This window comes from Pleurodeles waltl, chromosome 5 (assembly GCF_031143425.1).
Source record: "Pleurodeles waltl isolate 20211129_DDA chromosome 5, aPleWal1.hap1.20221129, whole genome shotgun sequence".
NCBI lineage: Eukaryota > Metazoa > Chordata > Amphibia > Caudata > Salamandridae > Pleurodeles > Pleurodeles waltl.
The window spans coordinates 1,867,486,815-1,867,511,048 of NC_090444.1; the positions used below are offsets into that span (position 1 = coordinate 1,867,486,815).

General features: G+C 49.0%; 2 protein-coding genes across 3 annotated transcripts in view; one reads left to right on the forward strand and one right to left on the reverse strand.

Annotated features, from left to right (window-relative positions):
- Nucleotides 1-2,334: 2,334 nt before the first annotated feature.
- LOC138297173 (uncharacterized) lies at nucleotides 2,335-3,639 on the forward strand. Its single transcript, XM_069236667.1, has one exon. It carries the CDS (start codon nucleotides 2,335-2,337, stop codon nucleotides 3,637-3,639), a length of 1,305 nt encoding a protein of 434 aa, XP_069092768.1.
- A 1,557-nt stretch (nucleotides 3,640-5,196) lies between these two features.
- The window catches only part of LOC138296905 (phosphofurin acidic cluster sorting protein 2-like), a 617,149-nt gene continuing 598,111 nt past the window's right edge, over nucleotides 5,197-24,234 (reverse strand). The window contains exon 24 of one of the 2 annotated variants that reach the window (XM_069236419.1): nucleotides 5,197-7,039. In XM_069236419.1, coding sequence (XP_069092520.1) covers nucleotides 6,924-7,039 — 116 coding nt within the window. In that variant the 3' untranslated portion in view covers nucleotides 5,197-6,923. The remainder of the gene's footprint in view (nucleotides 7,040-24,234) is intronic. The other variant, XM_069236418.1, reaches the window with a different exon arrangement.

A 24,234-nucleotide genomic window follows, 5' to 3' on the forward strand; every position in this document is an offset into this window, starting at 1 on the left:
GCTGCCTAGCAACAACGCAGGCACCGCTGCGCCATGGTGCAAGGGTGCCTGCATTCCATGCAGGGTAGTTTTCATGCAGGAAGGGGCACTTTCCTGCACAAAAACAGTCCTGAGAGGCTTTTCCTCTTTTCATGCGTGTGCCATTCTGCAGCACACAAAGAGAGGGGAAACAACATGGAGAGATAAAGATGGGGAAGACATAATATTTTGGCGCATTCACACGTTTACCATGTTTGGTAAACCTGGGAATGCATCCAAAACCATGGGAGTTGCATGGGAACACGCACTGCAAATCCCATGGTACGCCTCCCTTGTGCAGAGTAATGCAACGCAGTGACTTGCGATGCGTTGCATTACTCCAGATTTTTTAAGCCATTCAAAGCGGCTTTGTGCAGCTTCACAAATCTGAGTTAAGGTATGCGTTGCTCTTGAACCACGTTGCGTGGTGTACGAGCGATGCAAACCGGATCATAGATATGGCCCCAGTGCTTTGCGATCAGTGTCCAGGGCGAGTACTAGTGTGGCAGAGAGTAAAAGATCCCGGGTGGAGGTTGGTGAGGGGGAGACGTATGGCCGCAGGAAGCAGGAGTTAGATTTTCTTGCTGGGGGAGGGGTTACTGCTAAGTGGCTGACCATGACACGTCTGCCGACGCTGTGGGACAATCTTGGCTAAAAGGACCCTTTGAGTTGCCACCTAGTTCTCTTTAGTGCTAGTATTGTCTAGTACATAAAAGAAGCTTTAAAACAAGTTTCAATTACTTGCACTTACTCTTTGTGCCCCTTGCTCCGTGGTGATGTGTTTGGATAAAAGGCTCACGGCAAGAGTGTATAAGTAAAATTTGATTTGCTATGATGAACATTTCACTCATTTTACTGGTTCGTAACCCAAAGCAACAGCGCTTTCGCTCTCTTTGTCTGAAGAAAAATGTGCCGGCTGCTTTGAGAATCTTTATACCACATAGAACTGAATATTGGATCATGTAACAGTACTATCCAGTACTTTAATGGATTGAGTGTATGTCCACAAATATAAAAAATAAACAATCAGGTTTGTGGTTGCTTTGGCTAATGGAGACTAAAGATCTTTCTTGTTTGAAAACTTTGCAAATAATTCATTTTCAGTCTACTTGCTAAAAGATCTCCAAACTGCAACACAGGGACCATCAACAATAAATACTGCTCAATAAAATTAACAATACGTATTTTTACATCAAATACCCTTAGTATAAATACTTATCTGAACAATACAGCAGATATTTTAAGACACTAATGGATTTCACAGTTTAAAACACCTTTCTGAGATTAGCAAGACTTTGCATGTATGTAACTAACCAGGGTGGGGACAACAGACCTCTTGGTGGACATCTCCAGTTGTCCTACTCATCCCATTGTTGGGTCCTTTTGAGCCTGTTCCCCAGGAAGGTGTGGGATGCTAAAGCTGGTGTTTCCATCAGTATGGCTGCCAGTGATTGCACACTCCCTGGACTCTGTTAGCAGTCTAGCTCTTTAGTAGAGCTGTGTGGTCTTCAGACAGCTAGTACGCACACAAGCAGCAAGTGCAACACTCGCCATCTTTACATTCACTTGGAATAATTCCCTTCCCTTTTTATTCTAAGCATTGTGTGCATAATGCAATTTGCTTCCCTTCATCCGCTAAATTATTTTTGCACGTTGTGCCTGTGACTTCCCCCTAATAACCTCAGTCAGTAGTGAGGAGCCTACTGGGGACGCACCAATGCCTCAGAAATCAAAAAGCAAATACAGCCACTCAAAAGCAGCAGGGTTCCTGAGGAACGGCGGCGCTTGAATTTGTGATTCCGCACTATGATCTGCACTCAATCTCTACTACAGGAAAAAACGCAACACCTTGTTACACTTGTAGAAACACTGCACTGACATGGAGACCCTAATCGCAGCACCTGCTTCTGAGACCATGCCAACAAACTCCATTAATTCAAATGGGGTATTCATAACTCGTTTTTCAATCGTACAACAAAAATTTTAAAAGCACTGCTGATCCATAAGGTGTTTTGGCATGGTTGGCGAGCATGATACCAAGGTACAGGTTTAGTAGCACTTAGCACCAGCCGTGCATCACAAAAGTGGAGAATTTGGATTTTTTTCCAAGGCGAAACACGTTTTGCACTGGAAATTAGCCCTAAGGTAAGACAAAGTAGTGCTGTGCCAAGGAAGTGTACCAAGAGTGAAACATGGCCATTCCCATGCCGCCACCCATGGAATAGAGCTGAGCCAAGGAAGTGTACCAAGAGTGAAACATGGCCATTCCCGTGCAGCTACCCATGGAGTAGAGCTGAGCCAAGGAAGTGTTCCAAGATGAAACATGGCCATTCCCATGCCGCCACCCATGGAATAGAGCTGAGCCAAGGAAGTGTACAGAGAGTGAAACATGGCCATTCCCGTGCAGCTACCCATGGAGTAGAGCTGTGCCAAGGAAGTGTTCCAAGAGTGAAACATGGCCATTCCCATGCCGCCACCCATGGAATAGAGCTGAGCCAAGGAAGTGTACCAAGAGTGAAAAATGGCCATTCCCGTGCAGCTACCCATGGAGTAGAGCTGTGCCAAGGAAGTGTTCCAAGAGTGAAACATGGCCATTCCCATGCCGCCACCCATGGAATAGAGCTGAGCCAAGGAAGTGTACCAAGAGTGAAACATGGCCATTCCCGTGCAGCTACCCATGGAGTAGAGCTGTGCCAAGGAAGTGTTCCAAGAGTGAAACATGGCCATTCCCATGCCGCCACCCATGGAATAGAGCTGAGCCAAGGAAGTGTACCAAGAGGGAAACATGGCCATTCCCGTGCAGCTACCCATGGAGTAGAGCTGAGCCAAGGAGGTGTACCAAGAGTGAAACATGGCCATTCCCATGCCGCCACCCATGGAATAGAGCTGAGCCAAGGAAGTGTACCAAGAGTGAAACATGGCCATTCCCGTAAAGCTACCCATGGAGTAGAGCTGTGCCAAGGAAGTGTACCAAGAGTGAAACATGGCCATTCCCATGCCGCCACCCATGGAATAGACCTGAGCCAAGGAGGTGTACCAAGAGTAAAACATGGCCATTCCCGTAAAGCTACCCATGGAGTAGAGTTGTGCCAAGGAAGTGTTCCAAGAGTGAAACATGGCCATTCCCATGCCGCCACCCATGGAATAGAGCTGAGCCAAGGAGGTGTACCAAGAGTGAAACATGGCCATTCCCATGCCGCCACCCATGGAATAGAGCTGAGCCAAGGAGGTGTACCAAGAGTGAAACATGGCCATTCCCATGCCGCCACCCATGGAATAGAGCTGAGCCAAGGAAGTGTACCAAGAGTGAAACATGGCCATTCCCGTAAAGCTACCCATGGAGTAGAGCTGTGCCAAGGAGGTGTACTAAGAGTGAAACATGGCCATTCCCATGCCGCCACCCATGGAATACAGCTGAGCCAAGGAAGTGTACCAAGAGTGAAACATGGCCATTCCCGTAAAGCTACCCATGGAGTAGAGCTGTGCCAAGGAAGTGTTCCAAGAGTGAAACATGGCCATTCCCATGCTGCCACCCATGGAATAGACCTGAGCCAAGGAAGTGTTCCAAGAGTGAAACATGGCCATTCCCATGCCGCCACCCATGGAATAGACCTGAGCTAAGGAAGTGTTCCAAGAGTGAAACATGGCCATTCCCATGCCGCCACCCATGGAATAGAGCTGAGCCAAGGAGGTGTACCAAGAGTGAAACATGGCCATTCCCATGCCGCCACCCATGAAATAGAGCTGAGGCAAGGAGGTGTACCAAGAGTGAAACATGGCCATTCCTGTGCAGCTACCCATGGAGTAGAGCTGAGCCAAGGAAATGTTCCAAGATGAAACATGGCCATTCCCATGCCGCCACCCATGGAATAGACCTGAGCCAAGGAGGTGTACCAAGAGTGAAACATGGCCATTCCCGTGCAGCTACCCATGGAGTAGAGCTGTGCCAAGGAAGTGTTCCAAGATGAAACATGGCCATTCCCATGCCGCCACCCATGGAATAGACCTGAGCCAAGGAGGTGTACCAAGAGTGAAACATGGCCATTCCCGTGCAGCTACCCATGGAGTAGAGCTGTGCCAAGGAAGTGTACCGAGAGTGACACACAGCCGTTCCCATGCAAACTCCCATGGAGTAGCTCTGAGCCAAGGATGTGTACCAAGAGTGGCACATGGCTGTTCCCATGCAACCACCCGTGAAGCAATGCTGAGACGAGGAATCATATGAAGAGCACCACTTGACCGTTCCCAAGCAGCCACCCATGGAGGAGCGCTGTGCCAAGGATGTGTACCAAGAGTGGTACATGATCGTTCCCATGCCGCCACCCATGGAATAGAGCTGAGGCAAGGAAGTGTACAGAGAGTGGCACATGGGCATTCCAATTAAACCACCCATGGAGTAGGGCTGAGCCAAGGAAGTGTACCATAAATGGTACATGGCAGTTCGCAGGCAGCCACCCATGTAGCAGTGCTGAGCCAAGGAAGTGTACCAAGAGTGGTACATGGCTGTTCCCATGCGACCACTCATGTAGTAGAGGTAAGCCAAGGAAGTGTCCTGAGAGTGGCACATGGGGGTTCCCATGCAACCACCCCTGGAGTAGAGCTGAGCCATGGAAGTGTTCCAAGAGTGGTACATGGCCGTTCCCGTAAAACCACCAATGTAGAATCGCTGAGCCAAGGAAGTGTACTGAGAGTGGTACATGGTTGTTCCCGTGCAACCAACCATGGAATAGCGCTGTGCCAAGGAAGTGTACTTAGAGTGGTACATGGCCGTTCCCAACCAGCCACCCATGGAGTAGCTCTGAGCCAAGGATGTGTACCAAGAGTAGCACATGGCAGTTTCTGTGCAACCACCCATGAAGTAGGGTTCAGCCAAGGAATTGTACCAAGAGTGGTACAAGGCCATTCCCGTGCAGCCATCCATAGAGGAGCGCTGTGCCAGGGATGCGTACCAAGAGTGACACATGGCTTTTACCATGCAACCACCCATGGAGCAGTGCTGAGCCAAGGAATCGTAGGAAGAGCAGCACATGACTGTTCCCAACCAGCCACCCATGGAGGAGCGCTGTTCCAAGGATGTGTATCAAGAGTGAAACATGATTGTTCCCATGCCGCCACCCATGGAATAGAGCTGAGCCAAGGAGGTGTACCAAGAGTGAAACATGGCCATTCCTGTGCAGCTACCCATGGAGTAGAGCTGTGCCAAGGAAGTGTACCGAGAGTGGTACATGGCCGAACCTGTGCAGCCGCCCATGGAGGAGCGCCCTGCCAGGGAAGTGTACCCTGAGTGGTACATGGGCATTCCTGTGCAACCACCCATGGATGTTGACACAAAGCCCTAGTCATTAAAATGGTAGACCAGGCCTGCAGCAAGAATGTGTGCCACCTCAAAGCAGGCTTAAAGTTTGACAAAAGTTTGCTTTTCTTCAAAAAATTTAAACTTTGCATGTTTACTGTACTGTAGAGCAGACATCCAAACTTTGAAATGTTTTAAACTATGTCTAAGGATAGTATTTTGTACTTTCAGCACAAAACCTATGCTTCACAATATGAACGCAGCCTTGCACTAAAGTGCAAGCGTGTGTGTAGTGCAAGGCTACCAGTGCAGGGAGAGACAGAAACAGTGCCGTATGTCTGTAGCTACGGTGCAGCTTTTCTCTCTCCTATACAGGCAACGAAGCGCATCTCTATATGATTAGAAATGGCGCACAGTGATGGAATTGACAAAAACTTGTGTCAATGGTAACAATTTAGATGCTTTGATTAAAAAATATATAAACATTATTATGGAAATTTGTTGAGAATTCAGGTTTTACAAACTGGCAGCTGATCTACACTTTAGGTTCTAATTCCAGTGGGAGATTCAGTGCCAGCCCATTAATTTAACGTCATCCCATATCATATGACGATCCTCTATATGGCGACAATCAAGGAGCATTGCTCGTGTTTCTCCAGTAGGAACCTGGTGTTTCTCTGCACCAGCCTCTCTCAAGTACCCCTGAGTAATTCCAGCTTTCAGTGACCATTCATTCACTGATTGTATGTACACCGGCAGTCAGTATGTGGGGTGATACCAAGTACTCAACACTTACACTGTGTACAATGTCAATACATAGGTACTTAAGACTCAGGTTGGTGGTCCACACACCACCAAGGGATACACTTTGAGAGACAGGATGCCAGAGGGTCTCCGGCGGGTGGGTCAGTCTCAAGTCACTGTGGCACTAATCCCCATCAGTGTGAGTCTGCATCAGCCAGGACTGTCTCATGGTGGTTCCAGGCTCTTCTCTTTATGGGGTCTTGATGCGTTGAATTGTTGTAGGGAGACACCTGCCTTATTCCTGTCTCATATCCCAGCAGTGATCAGTTATTGTAATGTGGCACATTTGTTGTCTGGCTAGTCATCCTCTCTCCTCTGCGGCATCACAGGTGCAACCACGGACTGGTCTGAGGTCACACTGGCTCAGGTTGGCTTAGGATGGTGTCAGGAGCTTCCCACCTCTGATAAAAAAAACAGTACATATGTATATTTGCCAGCTGGGAAACTGGCTGTCACAGGATGTTCACATCAGAAATGTTGCTGTCACACAGCTGTCAAAGACACAGGACTCTGTTTCTAGTGTCACACAGTCTTAGTAGCTAGGATCAGACTGGGGCTAACAGTCCATTAGAATGAAGTTTCTAAGCCGTCACACAGTGTTACGCTTTCTCCGCAGGGTCAAGGATCCTCCAAGATGTCACAGTCTAGGACCATGAAGATGCGGGTCGCTGCTGAAGCGGCTCTCCTATGCTGGAGTCCATTCAATGCGTTAAACGAGGACTTGATGCTGGCGTCACACACTTCTGGTCCAAATTCTATGACCTGGAAGCTTTATCACATACAGTGTCAGTCAACATGCAGCCGGATGTCATGGGCACTTTGTGTAGCCGAAGACGCCGACAGGAAAGTGCTTGACATGAGTAGGCCACTGTGCTGCTAGCTGGAAAAACTTGACATCATTCCACTCAACTCCATCGATAGAAACTGAAAAATAAGGACAGAAAGTGTTATTGCATAAAAGTTCATGGTCAAAATAAAAAGGATGGATCTGGGGCTCAAGACTACGGAAGGTTAAAAACTCTTGTTGGGGTTTAGGAAGAGTTTAAGTACAGTGGATTCTCTACGCAGACAGTCAAGGCTGAGTGGCCGAGACGGTGACCATGTGATGAAACTGGCCACCACTCAGAACGATGATGAAACTCAACAGGGCAACTCGAGGTCCTTAAGAACTGAAGTGCCTCTGCTGGGCCTCCTCACCTACTGCCAATCCCAACCACTGTAATGCGGATAAGACCCCACATCATAGTCACTCTCTTTCACTCACCCTCAGGAGCCATCTTTAAATTTAATGAAGGAGTCCCAAATAAATAATCTGAAATCTATGTCTGAAAATACAACAGTGGTCTCCATCACAATCCACTCAAATCACGTCCCCAAACGTTCTGTTCTGTGGCCTTGAACTGCACTGACAGGTTAGCTCTGAGTATTTTCTTCAACGGCTTGTGGTTCAGTGGTAAACCTGTCGCTCCCACTAATAGTGCACTGGTACATAGTGTATGGCCTTCTCCAGGCCAGGTGTAAGGACAGAAGTGCACAGGAGTAACATATAGTACGTGTCCAGGTATCGCAGTGTGTAGGAAGCTGGCTCTGTATATACTATAGTAAAGTGAGATATAGTGTGCACAGAGTCCAGGGGGTCCCCAAGAGGCTTAACAGAGGCAATAATAGATAATACTAATGCTGTCTTTTGTGGTAGTGTGGTTGAGCAGTAGGCGTATCAGAGGGTAGTGCAAAGCATTTGTTGTTCACACACAGACAATAAATGAAGCACTCACTCAGTGACTAACTCCAGGCCAATTGTTTTTATATAGCAAATATATATTTTGTTACTTTATTTCTAGAACCAATAGTATTGTGTTGCGGGTATGTACATTAGCAAGTACGTATTAAACATATGTATCAACACCACTTTGTTTCAATTTGGCAGGTTATACGTTTTTCAAATAAATAGCAATAATCTGTTTTAAAAGTTGACAGTGCGATTTTCAAACACAATTCTGGGGGGAAGAACAGTTAATACAGTTTTGAGGTAAGTACTAGACTTACAGTTACAGCCTCCGGGTGTTAGGATGTCCACAGGTTGGGGTTCAAGTTAACCCTAAACACCCACCACCAGCAACACAGGGCCGGCCAGGTGCAGAGGTCAAAGTTGATGCAAGATTTAGAATGGATTCCTATCGCGACTACAGGCACTTGGAATTGGATCTACCAGTAGGTAAGTACCCGCATCTTCGGAGGGCAGACCTGGGGGGTTTAGGTGAGCACCGGGAGGACCACTGGTCAGTGCCAAACACACACCCTCAGCGGCATAGGGGCGGCCGGGTGCAGGGTGCAAACACAGCGCCGGACCTCCGATGCTTTTCAATAGGGGGACCCCGGGGGTCACAAAGATGGTGGGCTGGATCCGGAAAACCACAGGGTGGACAATAAGGAGGGCGGCCTGCTGAATGTTGCTGGACTGGTGGTCGGATTCCCCAAGGCCAGGGGGCTGCGGGAGCAGGGGTACCTTTAGGCGTCCGAAATTTTTGTCGTGTTGGCCAGGAGGGGTCAACCCAGGGTGGACACTAGGTCGGAATTGCCTGGGGACCTGCTCTGGACTGTTGGGCCACCTGGACAGAGGCCATGGGCATCAGGTGCAGTCTGTAGGATTCGCGGATCCGGGGCAAATCTGGAGTCCTTAGCTGGAGTTTCTTTCTGGACAGGGCTGCTGTCCACTGGAGATCTTGGTCCTCTGGGGTGCAGGCAGTTCTCTTGGGGCTTTTAAGTGGTAATTGGTCCTGCAGGAAGAGTCGCCTTTTTGTAGCAGGGGCTTCAAAAGCTGGAGACAGGCTGGTAGGGCTGGGGCCAAATCAGTTGGTGTCTTCAGTCTTCTCTGCTGGGGGTCAGCTTAGCAGTCCTTCATTCTTCTTGTCGTTTTCTTGAGGTCGCTAGGAATCTGACGAGCTGGGTTCAGGGGAGCCCTTAAATCTTGGATTTAGGGGTTTTACAGAGGTCAGATGGGAGGAGCCAATGGCTCTCCCTTTGGGGAGGTGGACACACACCTATTGGTCCCTGTCCTCCAAACCAAGATGGAGGACTCGGCAGGGAGAGGGTCACTTCAGCTTTGGACACCAAGGAGATGTCACTCCTTTTTTCCTGAGTTTCTCGCCGGTCCTGCTGCCAAAAGTAGGACTTTGTCTGGGGGGTGGGCATATTCACTAGCTGTAACAGGAGGCCTGAGCCTTTGAGGCTCACCACCAAGTGTTACAGTTCCTGTAGGGGGGAGGTGTGCCATGTCCCCTAAAACACTGCTTGTAATATCTATAAGTCACCCCTACAGCATGCCTTCAGCCCTAAGGCAGAGTGAATTATATTACAAGTGAGGGCAAATATGCATGAGCAAATATGCTCGTACTGTGTCCTTGTCGATTCTCAGACAGTGTGTGCAGGGAAGCCATTCCAAATGCGTGCTGGACACTGGTCAGTATGAGTTCTCCAGCTACATCATGTCTTCTCTGAACATAAGGTAGTTTGGTATCAAACATCTCGTATTAATAGACCCTTACTGATTCCACTGATGGATTTACTAATAAATGCACCATGGGTGCACCTTAGAGGTGCCCCCTAAAAAAATGATCAACTGCTGGTGAGCTCACTGACCGGTTCTGGCCAGCTGCCACCAACAGACACAAATCTGCCACACCAGGGGGAGAGCCTCTGCTCTTGAGAGGTCAGAAAACAAAAGCCTGTTCAGGCTGGGGCGTTACACGCCCCACCCCACAGTATGACCTGCTTTCCAAGGCAAGAGCTTCAAAGAGGCCCACCACCTTTGATACGCAGATCTGGCCTTCCTCAGAGGAAGAGGCCAATCCCCCGCCTCAGGGCCCATCTGGCACCTGGACAGGTGTGAAAATTAGGTCTGCAGGAGGCGTGTCACACTTCCTGGATGGACACACCCCTAGGATGGCCATCCTGAAGTAGACATGACTTTAGAAATACTTCCATCTTGCGTGTGGTGGAATTCAGGGACTGGTTAGGGTGATGCCCTCTCCCCACAGGAAGTGGTCATCTGGGGGGTGTAGTGACCCCAAGGGTAAGTAGCCCATTGGCTACTACCTTACACTCCCCTTAACCCTTAAATTTAGTTTTTAGGGGACCCCCTGATACTAGATCTTCAGATCTTTGCTGGGCACAAAAGGAGAAGTGGACGAGAAACCTGCCGAACCGAGGAGCAGGACTGACCTGATGTCAACCCTGCCGGCCTGCCTGCTGCACCCTACCCTCGAGCAGCAACTGACCCATCCTGCTGCCTCCAAAAAACTGGGAGAGCTGCTGGTGCTCCGAAAATCACCAAGAAGCACTCTCTTGTAGTAGAGGATCTGCTCCACTGCATCTGCAAGCACCCAAAAAAGAACTGAGAGGTCCAGGACCACTAGAAACCTGACACCGGATATCACCACTGCACCCCAAACGCACCAGGCCGTGTTGAAGTGGGCCAACATTCAGTGTGGTCCCCAGGCCCTCCAGAGATGAAGCCCACTGTGGACTTCACGCCAGAGTCTGCAGCCTGCTACTGCAGACCCCCTGCAACCACGAGTGACCAGGAGACAAAAACCTGACGCCTTAGAACACCTCTGCACCCGCCCACCTTGGACCAAGGAGAAGAGAACCAAGGGTGTTAGACAAATTCTCCTGATCTTCCTCAAAAGATGCTTATTTGTTCTATGAATAGACCTGACAACAAAGGTGCTCAGTCAATCATCTGTACCAAGTCATTGGTCTTCTAGAAATAACGGTTTAGCATTTGTCTAACTACCCACGATCTGACTAAATCAGAAAAAGTAAAAGAGAGGGACATCAATTATCTCCTCCTTGAAAGCTCTTAGAAATAGACTTCTATCTATCCAAGACGTCTCTGCAGCCAGCTGCTTGAAATGCATGCAATACATCCATTTTTCCTTGTTGAACATCACACTGTGCTTCTTCTATAAAGAATTCCACACCCAGCCTGACAAACATGCTTTTACAAGTGTTCACAAAGGCAGACAAGGGAGAAAGTTCAGTCTTGGTTGACCCCTTCTGGCCAACACGACAATGCCTGCAGCCTGAATCTGAAGAAATCCCCCTGACCGGATCTGGCAAAGTTTCCTGAAGCCCAAAGGTACCCCTGCACCTGCAGCCCCCTGGCCTTAGGGAATCTGACCAACTTTCCAGCAACATCCAGCAGGCTACTCTCCTACTTGTTCAGCCTTTGGTTTTCCGCAACCGACCCCTGGACCCAGCCTGCAGCATCTTTGTGACACCCGGGGTTTCTCCAACGAAAAGCACTGGGCGCCCAACGCTGAGTTTGCACCCTGGTTTGCACCCTGCACCCGGTCGTCCCTGTGCCGCTGAGGGTGCGTGTTTGGTACTGACCTGTACCCCCCGATGATCATCTAAACCCCCAAGGTCTGTGCCCTGAAGTCGCGGGTACTTACCTGCTACCTGTTTCTTTCCGAGTGCCCCTAGTTCTCATAGGATTCCACTGAAAACCCAACACCAACTTTGTCCTCTGCACCCGGCCAGCCCTGTGTTGCTGGTGGTGCACTTCTGGGGTCAACTTGAACATTGACCTGTGAACAACTTAACCCCAAGACTGGGATCGTAAGTCGAGTACTTACCTGTTAACTGTGCTAACACTTTTCCTCCCATAGGACTGCATTGGTTCCTATGACAAACTGCACTGTCTACTTTTGAAATTGAAAAGTGTTACTTACTTGTAAACTGTTTGCATTTGATATATAAGGTTGATACAAACTTACAACTGTACTTACTTTCATCAAAGATCCTTTTGGTTCTAGAAATAAAAACAATATATTTTTGCTAAATAAAAACCAATGGCCTGGAGTTAAACCTTGAGTGTGTGCCTCATTTACTGCCTGTGTGTGTACAACAAATGCTTAACACTACCCTCTGATAAGTCTACTGCCCGACCACACTACCACAGAAGAGAGCATTAGAATGATCTACTTTAGCCTTCGTTAAGCATCTGGGGAACTCCTGGACTCTGTGCCTCTGGGGAACCCTTGGACTATGTGCACACAAGATCTCATTTTGGTATAGTTGTACAGAGCCACCTTCCTACACTCCTGGCAGCGTCTCATGCTGTAATCCTGCCACACCTGTCTGGTCCTAAGAAAAACAAGGGCCCATATTTATACTTTTTTAGCACCGCATTTGCGCCGCTTTTTGACGCAAAAACGGCGCAAACGCACAAAATACAATTGTATTTTGCAAGTTTGCGCCATTTTTGCGTAAAAAAATTACGCAAAAGTGGCGCTAAAAAAGTATAAATATGGGCCAAGGTGTCTATTGATCGCATGAAGAAGTATCATGTGGCCGATTTGGTTCAGCAGCCCACCACTAACTCCAACGTGCCCCCAGATTAATCTAAGTTATCCTCTCCCAGTTCTGGAGTTAGCCCCAGGTAAGTGTAGTTGAGATAGCCCCCCTGGCTGCAGGGGCTGTTGAGTCTCCAGTTTACACCCAACAAACCCTGATTTCATGCCAACAACACTTTAGCAACTGAAGCTGCTTCAACGTCAAGTGCATCTACAGCACCAACAAATTCGCAAGAATCTACTCCCAGGTCAAGATTTGGAAGACGTTGTAATATCAAAAGATGATCCAGATCCTGGTTGTTGTTCTTCCATCTCTCCTGAAAGCATCGACATCTGAAGACAGGAGGCGGTGATCTAGACGGATGATTGCCTGTCGCTGGGCTAGTGGTGGAGACACAGGTCCACCGTGGCCTTTCTTTTGTGAGCTGCAATACCGACTATCATTTTGAGGATGGTGCATGGGCACTATGTCCCTGATTGTTCTCCTGTCTCCTGTTATTCAAGAGCTGCATCCTCACTTGTTCTGACATCACGTGGCAAGGCGTTTTCATGCTGTTAACAGCATTACTCGTTTCCTGCGCGATTACATTTTTGGGAAAGGGTTCTGTTTAAATTACTTTGGCCAACTGAGTTGATACAAATACCACATTCTGTGCATTTCACGGGAAAACACTGTTATACCAGGTTCTTTTGCAGGTCTATGGGACACTAATGTGGTCTTATACTTCTGCTTTGAAGATCCTTATTTTAACGCCGGTAACTATATAGGCATGTTTTCTTTTCATAACTATACTCATCAACTGGGTAAGGTGAAATGCCTAATTTCACTGAATGGGAACACTATAAGACTTCTTGGGCTGAGTGTTTGAGGGATTTAAAAAAAAAAAAATCAAAAAAGAAATCTCTATTTTGATACCGACAGTAAAATCGGATTCATCTGCATATATTTAATTGCACGATCCTGAAATAGTGGCATGAAACCATTCCAGTGAAACTATGTGGTGCAGTGGATCTTCTCAAATTAATGGATTTGACACATGTATTCCTGCATGTTTGCATCCAGGAGTTTCTGTTATTCTAAGTGAAACTGTTGAGCAAGCTACATGTCTAGGTTTTGCCTCCTCAAAATATTTAAACATTAAATTAGCCCAGGGGCTAATTCCACTCACATTCCAGACGGAAAATAGGGAAGAACTTTATCCATTTAAATAAATGCTGAAAAAGTTACTTAACTTTGGTAGAAACATTCTAGTTGCAGATTCCTTACCTTAGAATTACCCAGGCATCAGACTGGATCCGGAGATTTTTCTTTGAGCAGTGCTCTTGCGCCATTAGGTGGTGTCCGTCGACTCTGTGTCCGTCATTGGTGTTGTGGTCGCCAGATATGACGTTCCAGGTCGTATATTGGCACCACCCTAGTGTGCTGACGTCAGTTTCTTTTCACGACTTTCCACACCAGAAGCACAGAGCCATGAAGAACACCGACCACTGGTGCATCAGAGCTAGGGCCCTGAAAGGAAAGTTCCTGTCCCTAGAAATCAGTTCTCAGAATGGGGAGGATGGGTGGGTCTGTGAGGAATCTGCAATTAGAATGTCTCTACCAGATAGTTTGTTACCGAAGGTCAGTAACACAAGCAATACCATCCCTGGAGGTGGGTCTGCAAACTAAGAGCAAGTCTTGCAGGACTGAACGGGCAAAGTACCCGTCCTTTCGGACTTGACTGTCCAGGCAGTAGTGTTGGGTAAGCATGTGCAGAGATAACCATGTTGCCACCTGACAGATGTCCAGGACTGGAACTCTGCTAACGCAGTGGTTGCAGCTTTAGCTCTGGTGGAATGAGCATGCAAACTCTCAGGGGGTTGCTTCTTTGCCAGTGAGTAGCTGGCAACTGTTGCCGCTCAATCTCCATGCAAGGAGATGGAGACTGGACAGGTTCGGGTGGAGAACCCTTCCCTCGTGCTGCCACAGAAGATCCTCCCAAAGGGGCAATCTGATTGGAGGATTGATGGCCATGCTCAATCGCTCAGGATTCCAGATCCTTCATGCCCAGTCCGGAGCCACAAGGATTACTTGGGCCTGTTCATTCTTGAGCTTCTTGAGAACTCTTGGCAGAAGTGGTATGGGCGGAGAGGCATACAGGAGGCCTGAACTCCACTCGTGACGAAAAGCGTTGCAGAGCGAGTGCTGCCTTGGAAACTCCAACGCGCAATACTGCTGACATTGAACGTTCTCTGCAGAGGCGAACAGATCTAAGCAAGGCTCTCCTCACTGGGGAAAGAGACCTTGCGCCACCTCCGGATGGAGATCCCATTTGTAGGAAGTTAGCTCTGTATATACTATTTCAAAGTGAGAAATAGTGTGCACAGAGTCCAAGGGTTCCCCTAAGAGGTAGAACAGTGGCACAAGTAGATAATTCTAATGCTCTATTCTGTGGTAGTGTGTTCGAGCAGTAGGCTTATCAGAGGGTAGTGTTAAGCATTTGTTGTACATACACAGGCAATAAATGAGGAAAACACTCTCAAAAACTTACTCCAGGCCAATAGGTTTTTATGTTGAAAAATATATTTTCTTAGTTTATTTTAAGAACCACAGGTTCAAGATTTACAGTTAATACTTTAAATGTAAGGTACTTCACTTAGATACTTTAGGAACTTTGAATGAAAGCAATATCACATACAGTCTTCGTAAAAATGGCAATAAGCTATTTTCAAAGTGGACACTGCAAAAATCAACAGTTCCTGGGGGAGGTAAGTAAAGGTTAGTTTTGAAGGTAAGTAAAACACTTACAAGTCTCAAGTTTGGGGCATAGGCAGCCCACCGTTGGGGGTTCTAGGCAACCCCAAAGTTACCACACCAGCAGCTCAGGGCCGGTCAGGTGCAGAGGTCAAAGAGGTGCCTAAAACATATAAGCGTCTATGGGGAACAGGGGTGCTCCGGTTCCAGTCTGCCAGCAGGTAAGTACTTGCGTCCTTGGGGGCCGACCAGGGGGGTTTTGTAGAGCACCGGGGGGACACGAGAAGGCACACAAAGTACACCCTCAGTGGCACAGGGGCAGCCGGGTGCAGTGAGCAAAGGAGGCGTCGGGTTTTAGGTTGAAAACAATGGAGAGATCCGGGGGTCACTCTAGCGTTGCAGGCAGGCACAGGGGGGCTTCTCGGGATAGCCACCACCTGGGCTAGGCAGAGGGTTGCCTGGGGGTCGCTCTTGCACTGAAGTTCGGTTCCTTCAGGTCCTGGGGGCTGCGGGGGCAGTGTTGGTTCCAGGCGTCGGGTCCCTTGTTACTTGCAGTCGCGGTCAGGGGGAGCCTCTGAATTCTCTCTGCAGGCGTCACTGTGGGGGCTCAGGGGGGGGTCGTCTCTGGTTACTCACGGGCTCGCAGTCACCGGGGAGTCTTCCCAGAGGTGTTTGTTTTCTGCAGGTCGAGCCGGGGGCATCGGGTGCTGAGTGTGAAGTCTCACGCTTCCGTCGGGAAACGTGCAGTCTTTGAAAGTTGCTTCTTTGTTGCCAAGAAGTTGCTGGTTTTGAACAGGGCCGCAGTTCACTGGAGTTTCTTGGTCCTGTAGTCCAGGGCAGTCCTCTGAGCCTTCAGAAGGAGCAAGTTTTCGAAGTTGGAGACAGGCCGGTAGGGCGGGGGCCAAATCAGTTGTCGTCTTCCTCCTCCTCTCCAGGCTTGTAGGTCAGCAGTCCTTCTTCTTTCTTCAGGTTGCAGGAATCTAGTTTCCTAGGTTCTGGGGAGCTCCTAAATACTGAATTTAGGGGTGTGTTTAGGTCTGGGAGGGCAGTAGCCAATGGCTACTGTCCTTGAGGATGGCTACACCCTCTTTGTGCCCCCTCCCTGTGGGGAGGGGGGCACATCTCTAATCCTATTGGGGGAATCCTCCAAACTCAAGATGGAGGATTTCTAAAGGCAGGGGTCACCTCAGCTCAGGACACCTTAAGGGCTGTCCTGACTGGTGGGTGACTCCTCCTTGTTTTCCTCATTATCTCCCCTGGACTTGCAGCCAAAAGTGGGGACTGTGTCCAGGGGGCGGGCATCTCCACTAGCTGGAGTGCCCTGGGGCATTGTAACACGAAGCTTGAGCCTTTGAGGCTCACTGCTAGGTGTTACAGTTCCTGCAGGGGGGGAGGTGTTAAGCATCCCCACCCAGTGTAAGCTTTGTTTCTGGCCTCAGAGGGCAAAAAAGGCCCTCACCCCAGGGGGTCAGACACTCGTCTCTCAGCAGCAGGCTGGCACAGACCAGTCAGTCCTGCACTGAAGGATTGTGTAAAATACAGGGGGCATCTCTAAGATGCCCTCAGTGTGCATTATTTTAATAAATCCAACACTGGCATCAGTGTGGGTTTATTATTCTGAGAAGTTTGATAACAAATCTCCCAGTATTCAGTGTAGCCATTATGGAACTGTGGAGTTCGTTTTTGACAAACTCCCAGACCATATACTTAATATGGCCACACTGTACTTACAATGTCTAAGAATAGACTTAGACACTGTAGGGGCATATTGCTCATGCAGCTATGCCCTCATCTGTGGTATAGTGCACACTGCCTTGGGCTGAAGACCTGCTAGAGGGGTGACTTACCTATGTCACAGGCAGTATTTTGTGTGCATGGCATCCTGAGGGGGATGCCATGTCGGGTTTGCCTTTTTCTCCCCACCAACACACACAATCTGCAATGGCAGTGTGCATGTGTTAGGTGAGGGGTCCCTAAGGTGGCACAACACATGCTGCAGCCCTTAGAGACCTTCCCTGGTCACAGGGCCCTTGGTACCACTGGTACCTTTTACAAGGGACTTATCTGTGTGCCAGGGGTGTGCCAATTGTGGAAACAATGGTACATTTTAGGTGAAAGAACACTGGTGCTGGGGCCTGGTTAGCAGGGTCCCAGCACACTTCTCAGTCAAGTCAGCATCAGTATCAGGCAAAAAGTGGGGGGTAACTGCAACAGGGAGCCATTTTCCTACACCATTCATAATCGAACAAGCACTGATGGCTGAGTTCACCTGCTCTGACATTCAGAGTGCCCCCAGATGTTGAACCACGAGGTGAATGCCCTGTTGTTCCAGCCATGTCCAGAGGCACAGAGCCTCCTGACAAAGGGTCCATGATCCTACGCCGCCCTGCTTGCTGCAGTACCACATGGCAGTGGTGTTCTCAGTGAACACCTGCACTACCATCCTCTTGAGTTGGGGAAGAAATGCTTTCAATGCTAGCCCGATCGCCCGGAGTTCCAATCAGTTGATGTGGAGTCCGGACTCCGCTGGTGATCAGATGCCTCTGATCTCTGCCTCCATCAAATGGCTGCCCCATGCCAGGATTGACGCATCTGTCACTTCTGCTGGATCTGGTTGGGGAAGGGAAAGGGACCTGCCTCTGGGCCAATGGTGGTTTGTTAACCACCACTGCAGATCTTGTGCAGTTCCCTCTGAAATCTGGACCAAGTCGGACAGATTCCCATGATCCTGAGCCCACTGATACTTCAGGCCCCACTGCAGAGCCCGCGTATGTCATCTGGCATGAATTACCAGCAGGATGCAGAAGGCCATGAGGCCCAGCAGCCTCGGAGTCAGCCTCACAGAAATCCAGGATAGAGGCTCAAAGATCTGTACCATAGCCTGAATATCCTGGACTCATTGCTCAAGAGGATAAAAAAACGGTAAACTTCGCACTTGTTTAGCGCACTACTCACCCGTTAGGGTCTCAAGGCGCTGTGCGCATACCGCTGTGGAACCCCTCCTGGCTTTTCCCTGTGAGGCGCCCACTCCTGGACAGCCCCAGGGTGAAGCCAGGCATCTAAGCGCTGAGAGGGCCATTGTGGAGATTAAGCAAGCTATTGCCCAGAGTTACAGAGTGGAACCCATTAATTAGATTAGGCACGAGGCGAGAATTATCTGGTCCAAGGGAATTGAGCCCAAGACCCGCCAAGGTGGGAATTGAACACTGGTCCCGGGCCAGATCTCTACATCAGGGTCTGCCGCTCTAACCATTGTGCCACACTTCTCCATGATAAGCCCAAAACTGCACTGTGTCCAGTCAGGTGTGACTTCGGCAAGTTGATAATGAACCTCGGTGAATGCAGGAGATCCACCATAGTCTGAAGGTGAGACGCAACAGCCTGGGACGAGCTCGCCTTCAATCTGCAGTCATTGAGATAGAGGAAGACTAAGACCCCTAATCTGCGCAGATGAGCTGTGACCACCTGAGGGGCACAGGCAAGGCCAAAGGGGGGCAGGGTGAACTGAAAGTGCTTGTGGCCTACTATGAACCGCAGGTAACGTCTGTGGTCAGGCAGGACGGGAATATGGAAATCGCATCCTGCAAGTCCAATGCTACCACATGCAGTCTCCAGGTTCCAGGGCAAATAAACCTGAGCCAGAGTGATCATTCTGAACTTCTCCTTTTTGAGAAACAGATTGAGGGACAGAAGGGCTAGGATAGGATGAAGGCCCTTGTCCTTTTTGGGCACCAAAAAGTAGGGGAATAACAACCACAACCTACTTCTGCCACAGGGAACTTCTCTATGGCTCCCGGGCCAAGAAAGCCGTAATCTCCTCGCAGAGAAGTGCCAAGTGATCCTCCGTCATCGGGTTGTATGATGGTGAGATGGCTGTAGGGGTAATCTCGAGGGGGAGGGAGTATCCCCTTCTGACTATGTGCAAAACCCACCTTGATATGATGGATTGCCAGCGGGGCAGGTGATGGTGAATCCTGCCTCCGACTAGTCCTATGTGGGGAAGGGTCAGACTAGCAAGGTTTGGAGGTTGCTGTGTTGGGGTGGAGAGGAAGAACTGGGCAGACTGCTGGCTTTCTGATGCGCAGCTGTGTGGGATCCCACGTCCCCAGCCACGTAGAAGTTGAGCAGCATTCACGGCAGGGTGGCTGGAGGAAAATGGACGTGGCAGGATGCCCCTTACATAGCCATGAAACGGGCAAAAAGTGGACTGAGGGGGACGAGGGACTGCTGTGAGGCCCAAGAACCTGGCTGTAGCACAAGAATCCTTGAAGCGCTCAAGCGCCAAGTCCGCTTTCTCTCCGTAGAGACAGGTGCCATCAAAAAAGCATGTCTATAAGGTTGGATTGGACATCCCCCAAAAAGCCAGGCGTCCTCAACCAGGCGTGGTGCCGTAGGGCCACTATTGAAGCAACCAATGTGCCCAATGAGTCGGTCCTGTTCAGTCTACATTGGATTGTGAACTTTGCTGCGTCTCTCCCATTTGCAACCGCCTGAGAGAGTACAGCCCAGGCCTCCGCCGGGACCTGTGGCAGCACTTGTGCAATCGTATCCCACAGCGTGTGGGAATAATGGTATAAAAGGCATGTGGTGTTTATTGACCACAATGCCAGTCTGGTGGAAGAAAACAACTTCTTACCAAGTTGGTCTACTCTCTTGGATTCCCTGTCGTGGGGTGCAGAAGGGAACGTGCCTTGGGAAGTGGAGGCTTGAATAACCAAGCTCTCAGGGGTCGGATGTTGCGTCAGGAACGCTGTGTCTGGTGGTGCAGGGCGATGGCGGCAGGCAATAGTCCTGTTCACAGGAGCCCCTGTGCTGGGTTTGGACAGGTAAGACATCAGTGAGGGCTTCATTGAAGGGCAGTAGGGGTTTGGAGGACGAATCCCCTGGTTGAAGCACCTCTGTCAGGAGGTAAGTCCTTGTAGGAGGCTGGCCCTCTATGTAGCTTGCAAAGCTAGGCACAATGTGCAGGGGGTTCAGGCAACCACACGTTGGTTTACAGAGGTAAAAACTAGATCACCTAATGCTCTAATTTTTGAGGTAGCTTGGTCAAACAGTTAGGCCAGTCTTGGAGAAGTGCAAAGCATTTGTTGTACTCACAATATCAATCATGCAACTCACACATTCGAAGGAATAACTCGAGACCAATTTATCGAGACCAATTTATCAAAATACTTCAGATTTTTATGTAATTTTTAAGACCAAGATTATCAAAATTCGTTAAGTTCTTTGTGAGATATGGATTTTTGAAGTTTAATAAAAATAGTCTTTTTGTGCATAATTACACACCATAGGAATCAATGGAAAGTCACCTTTAAAAATGCATATAAAATCGTACAGATCGGTTAACAAGTTCTTCTTTTGCAGGTTGGTCGAGGTCATCAGTGGACACACTGTGCCAGCTGGAGAAGTTTGGGTGGCTCCAGGTTCCGGCGGATGCAGCAATGAAATGTCTCTTTTCGCTGTTGCAGGGCCACTGCGATGGACCACTTGGAAATGCACTCCACAGGTAAGTTTAGAGGTGGTTCACTGGGGTCCCCTGGGAGTGTCGAGGTCACAAGGGGTGGGGGACCCTAAGGGCACAGCAGGTTCTTCGTTGCAGGGCACAGGGTGGCTGGGCGCAGAGCGAATTGGTGAGCCAGGAGGTGTGTGCAAGGATGCCCTTTGGAGCTGGAGCTAAGTCTGTTCAAGGGTCGTTTGCAGGACAACGGGGGCACTCTGGTGGGAGGTCCAGGGTGCTCCTGAAGTCCCTCGACTGGGGCGTCCTCCTGATCCTTTTTCAGCCAAGGGCGGGTTGGTTTTTCTGATATCTGACATCAGCGGCCGAGTACCCAAGGTATTGGTATGGTTCGGCCACTAGAGGGTGCAGTGCCACCAAACTTGTAACACTTTCAGGGTTCGTCCTCGTGGTCGTTGGTGTGTCGTCAGGTCCGGCTGCAACTTCCGGTTGAGGGGTTAGCAGCCGGTCAATGAAGTGACCCTCACTGGGTTGCTGGTTTCTTTGTTCTTGAAAAGTGGTACCTCCACTCTGGAGGAAAATCTTGGGCAACTGGTGAAGCCTGGAGCTCCTCTGGGTTTCTTGAGGTCAGTTCAGTGTCCAGCTTCTCCGCAGCGGCGATTGTCCGGTCCTTGGTGCAGCAGGCAGGGATTGGCGCCTTTTCTTGATGCAGCAGGTCCACAGTTCTCTTGCCTTGGATCTTCTTTGTGTCCTTTGAATCTCATTACCTGGTCTGGGGATGCCCACTAAATACTGAATTTAGTGGGCGCTTTATGGGGAACCTGGTTGTGTCCATTAGGATACTTACCTTTGAGTGGCTACACCCACTATAGTGACAACTTCCTGTGGGAAGGGTCACTTCTCTAACCCTGAGCGGCTATTTTCTTCCATCTAAGATGGCGGAAAATGTCCACCTCGCAGGCAACACCTAAGGGGTGGTGCATGCCAGGTGGGGCCACTCCTGCTACTCTGTGTGGTTTCCCACCTTTGCTCCTGCTAAATGTGGGGGTTTGCAAAGGGGGTTACCATCTGGTGCTAGCATGCCTGGTTCCCACAATATTATAAGCATGCAGGATATTAGGGAAAATAAGAAATCTGTCACAAGTGCACAGCGTGATTTTGTCTACGGTGTATTTTTCTAAGGTGGTACTATTAACACTATTTAGGAGATATCATTCGATGTTATATAAAGATCACTTGCATGGTTCCCAATATTGGAGATAGGGTATGACACCATGATTAATATTTTATTTATAACCGTTACTGACATTATCATTGAGTTACTGATTGGCTAATGATAGGCAATATTATTGTAGGAGGTCCTGAGGAAGTCAAGGGGGACACCCCGGATGAAACACGTGTTGACCTGTGATCTATTTGATCTGTGACCTTTTTCCTGTGATCTATTCGATCTGTGACCTATTGGGATAATTACGCAATCCACAGGAAGACTAACCAGTAACCTGTATGGACATTTACCTGATTTTTTTGGATGATTTTCACAATAAAGACTACTAATGAAGATTTGAACTCATGGTGTGGATCAAATGGAGAATTAGAGACTGGGATAAATAAGAGGAATCTGTAAACAACTGGGATCAAATATTTTGAACAAACTGTGGGTTCTGGGTGAATTAATGTTTAATTAATATATAATATTCCCAAAGATTTGCCTTGGGAATGTAGGATTGATATTACAATTGTTACTTTTTCAGTACAAATTGTTGTAAGAGATCTTCACGTGTGCCATAACTTAATGTATATGTTTTAGATAACAAATTTTTTTTTGTTATCGAGTGAGGTTTTTGTTGAGGGTGGAACCTTGTTCTGAGCACCGTGTATAATAGAATTTTTGCTGTGATACATATATAGATAGGGAACTTAAGAGCGCCAGTTCACTCTCAAAATTCACCCCCTTAACACTTCAGTACAAGTTGCATCCAGAAACCAGGCAAAAAGTGTGTGTGGGGCAGGGGGTAATGCAACAAGGAGCTATTTCCCACAGTCCTAACTGCCACTGTAAGCAACTTGGGGCCCAAGACCTCAGCCTCTCTTCTCACCGCCATGGAGTAGGACACTCCCTCCACTGTAGCCAAGGTAGGGGAAGAAAGCATGCCAGTGTCAAGGGAAGTGTCCATACCACTAGCTTCACCCAGGTCCGAACGCCAGTACATAGGGTCTAGAAGCTGGTATTCTAAATGGTCCAGTGACCCATCCCATAACTCACCGTACCCCAACCCATAGGAATAAGGGTCAGGATCCGACATAGGGGGAAAACCTGCTTCGCCGATCCAGCTCCGGTAGAGGTAAAACCAATTACCAGAGCTGGCATCCGCAATGAGGATGGGGTCAGCGCCTCCTGAGGGCACGGGCGGCATCAGGAGCATCGACGTCGGAACCAGCATCGAGAAAGGTCGAGATGATACAACGATGCCAGTTCAGATCCAGGTATGGATCCATGGGTGCCCCTCAGACGCAAGACCTAAGGCACAGAAGTCGAGGGGGGCCCTTCCACCTCCACGGGGTCCAAAGAGTCTGACTGCCTAAAACTGAGCTGCATGGCCTCATAGAACTCTAGAAGCTGGGAAGGGGTCGCTCCGGCTCCTGGAAACTCAGGGAGGCGTGGAGTCGATCTAGACGAAGGCTCTGCAGAGAGATGCCTTGACTGACTACACTCCCTTTCCCACATCTCGTCGGTCAACGGATGGGATGGGGTGAAGTTGAAGAATGCTTGTTCTACTTCCACTTCTTCTTGTGTCTTGACTTACCCAATCACCCTGATGACTTGGAGTGGGGCGATGATGAAGGGGGTCTCTGCAACCATTCTCAAGACCTTCATCCTATCTGAGATCAGGAGAGATGCAGATTCAAGCGCCAGGACGCCAGAAGCTTTAGGGACCTCTCCCTCAAAGCCTTGGTGTAGGAAAGTACCCTCTTTCTTGGCATGGTTACCCCCATTTTCTGCCTGTTGTCAGTGTGTTTGTGTTCACTAGGATCCTGATAATCAGGACCCCAGTGATTATGTTCTCTCCCTTCTAACTTGGTTACTCACACCCCACATTTGGCATACTGGTGCCCACATGTAAGTCCCTGGTATATGGTATTCAGGTACCCAGGGCATTTGGATAGCAGGGGATCCCCATGGGCTGCAGCATGTATTATGCCACCCCCAGGGGGTGCATGCAAAGTGTTCTGTAGGCCTGCCATTATAACCTGCGTGAAATGGTGCATGCACCCTTTTCACTACAGGTCACTGTAAGTCACCCCTATAAAAGGACCTCCTAGCCCAGAGGGCAGGGTGCAGGTACCTCTGTGTGCGGGCACCCCTGCACTAGCAGAGGTGCCCCCATGAACTCCAATTCCATTTTCATGGACTTCGTGAGTGCAGGATGCCGTTTTACTGGTGTACTGGGCATAGGTCACTACCTATGTCCAGCTACATAGGGGTAACTCCGAACCCAGGCATGTTTGGTATCAAACATATCGGAATCATATCCCAATACTGTTGCATGTATTTGAAGTAAGATTCCAT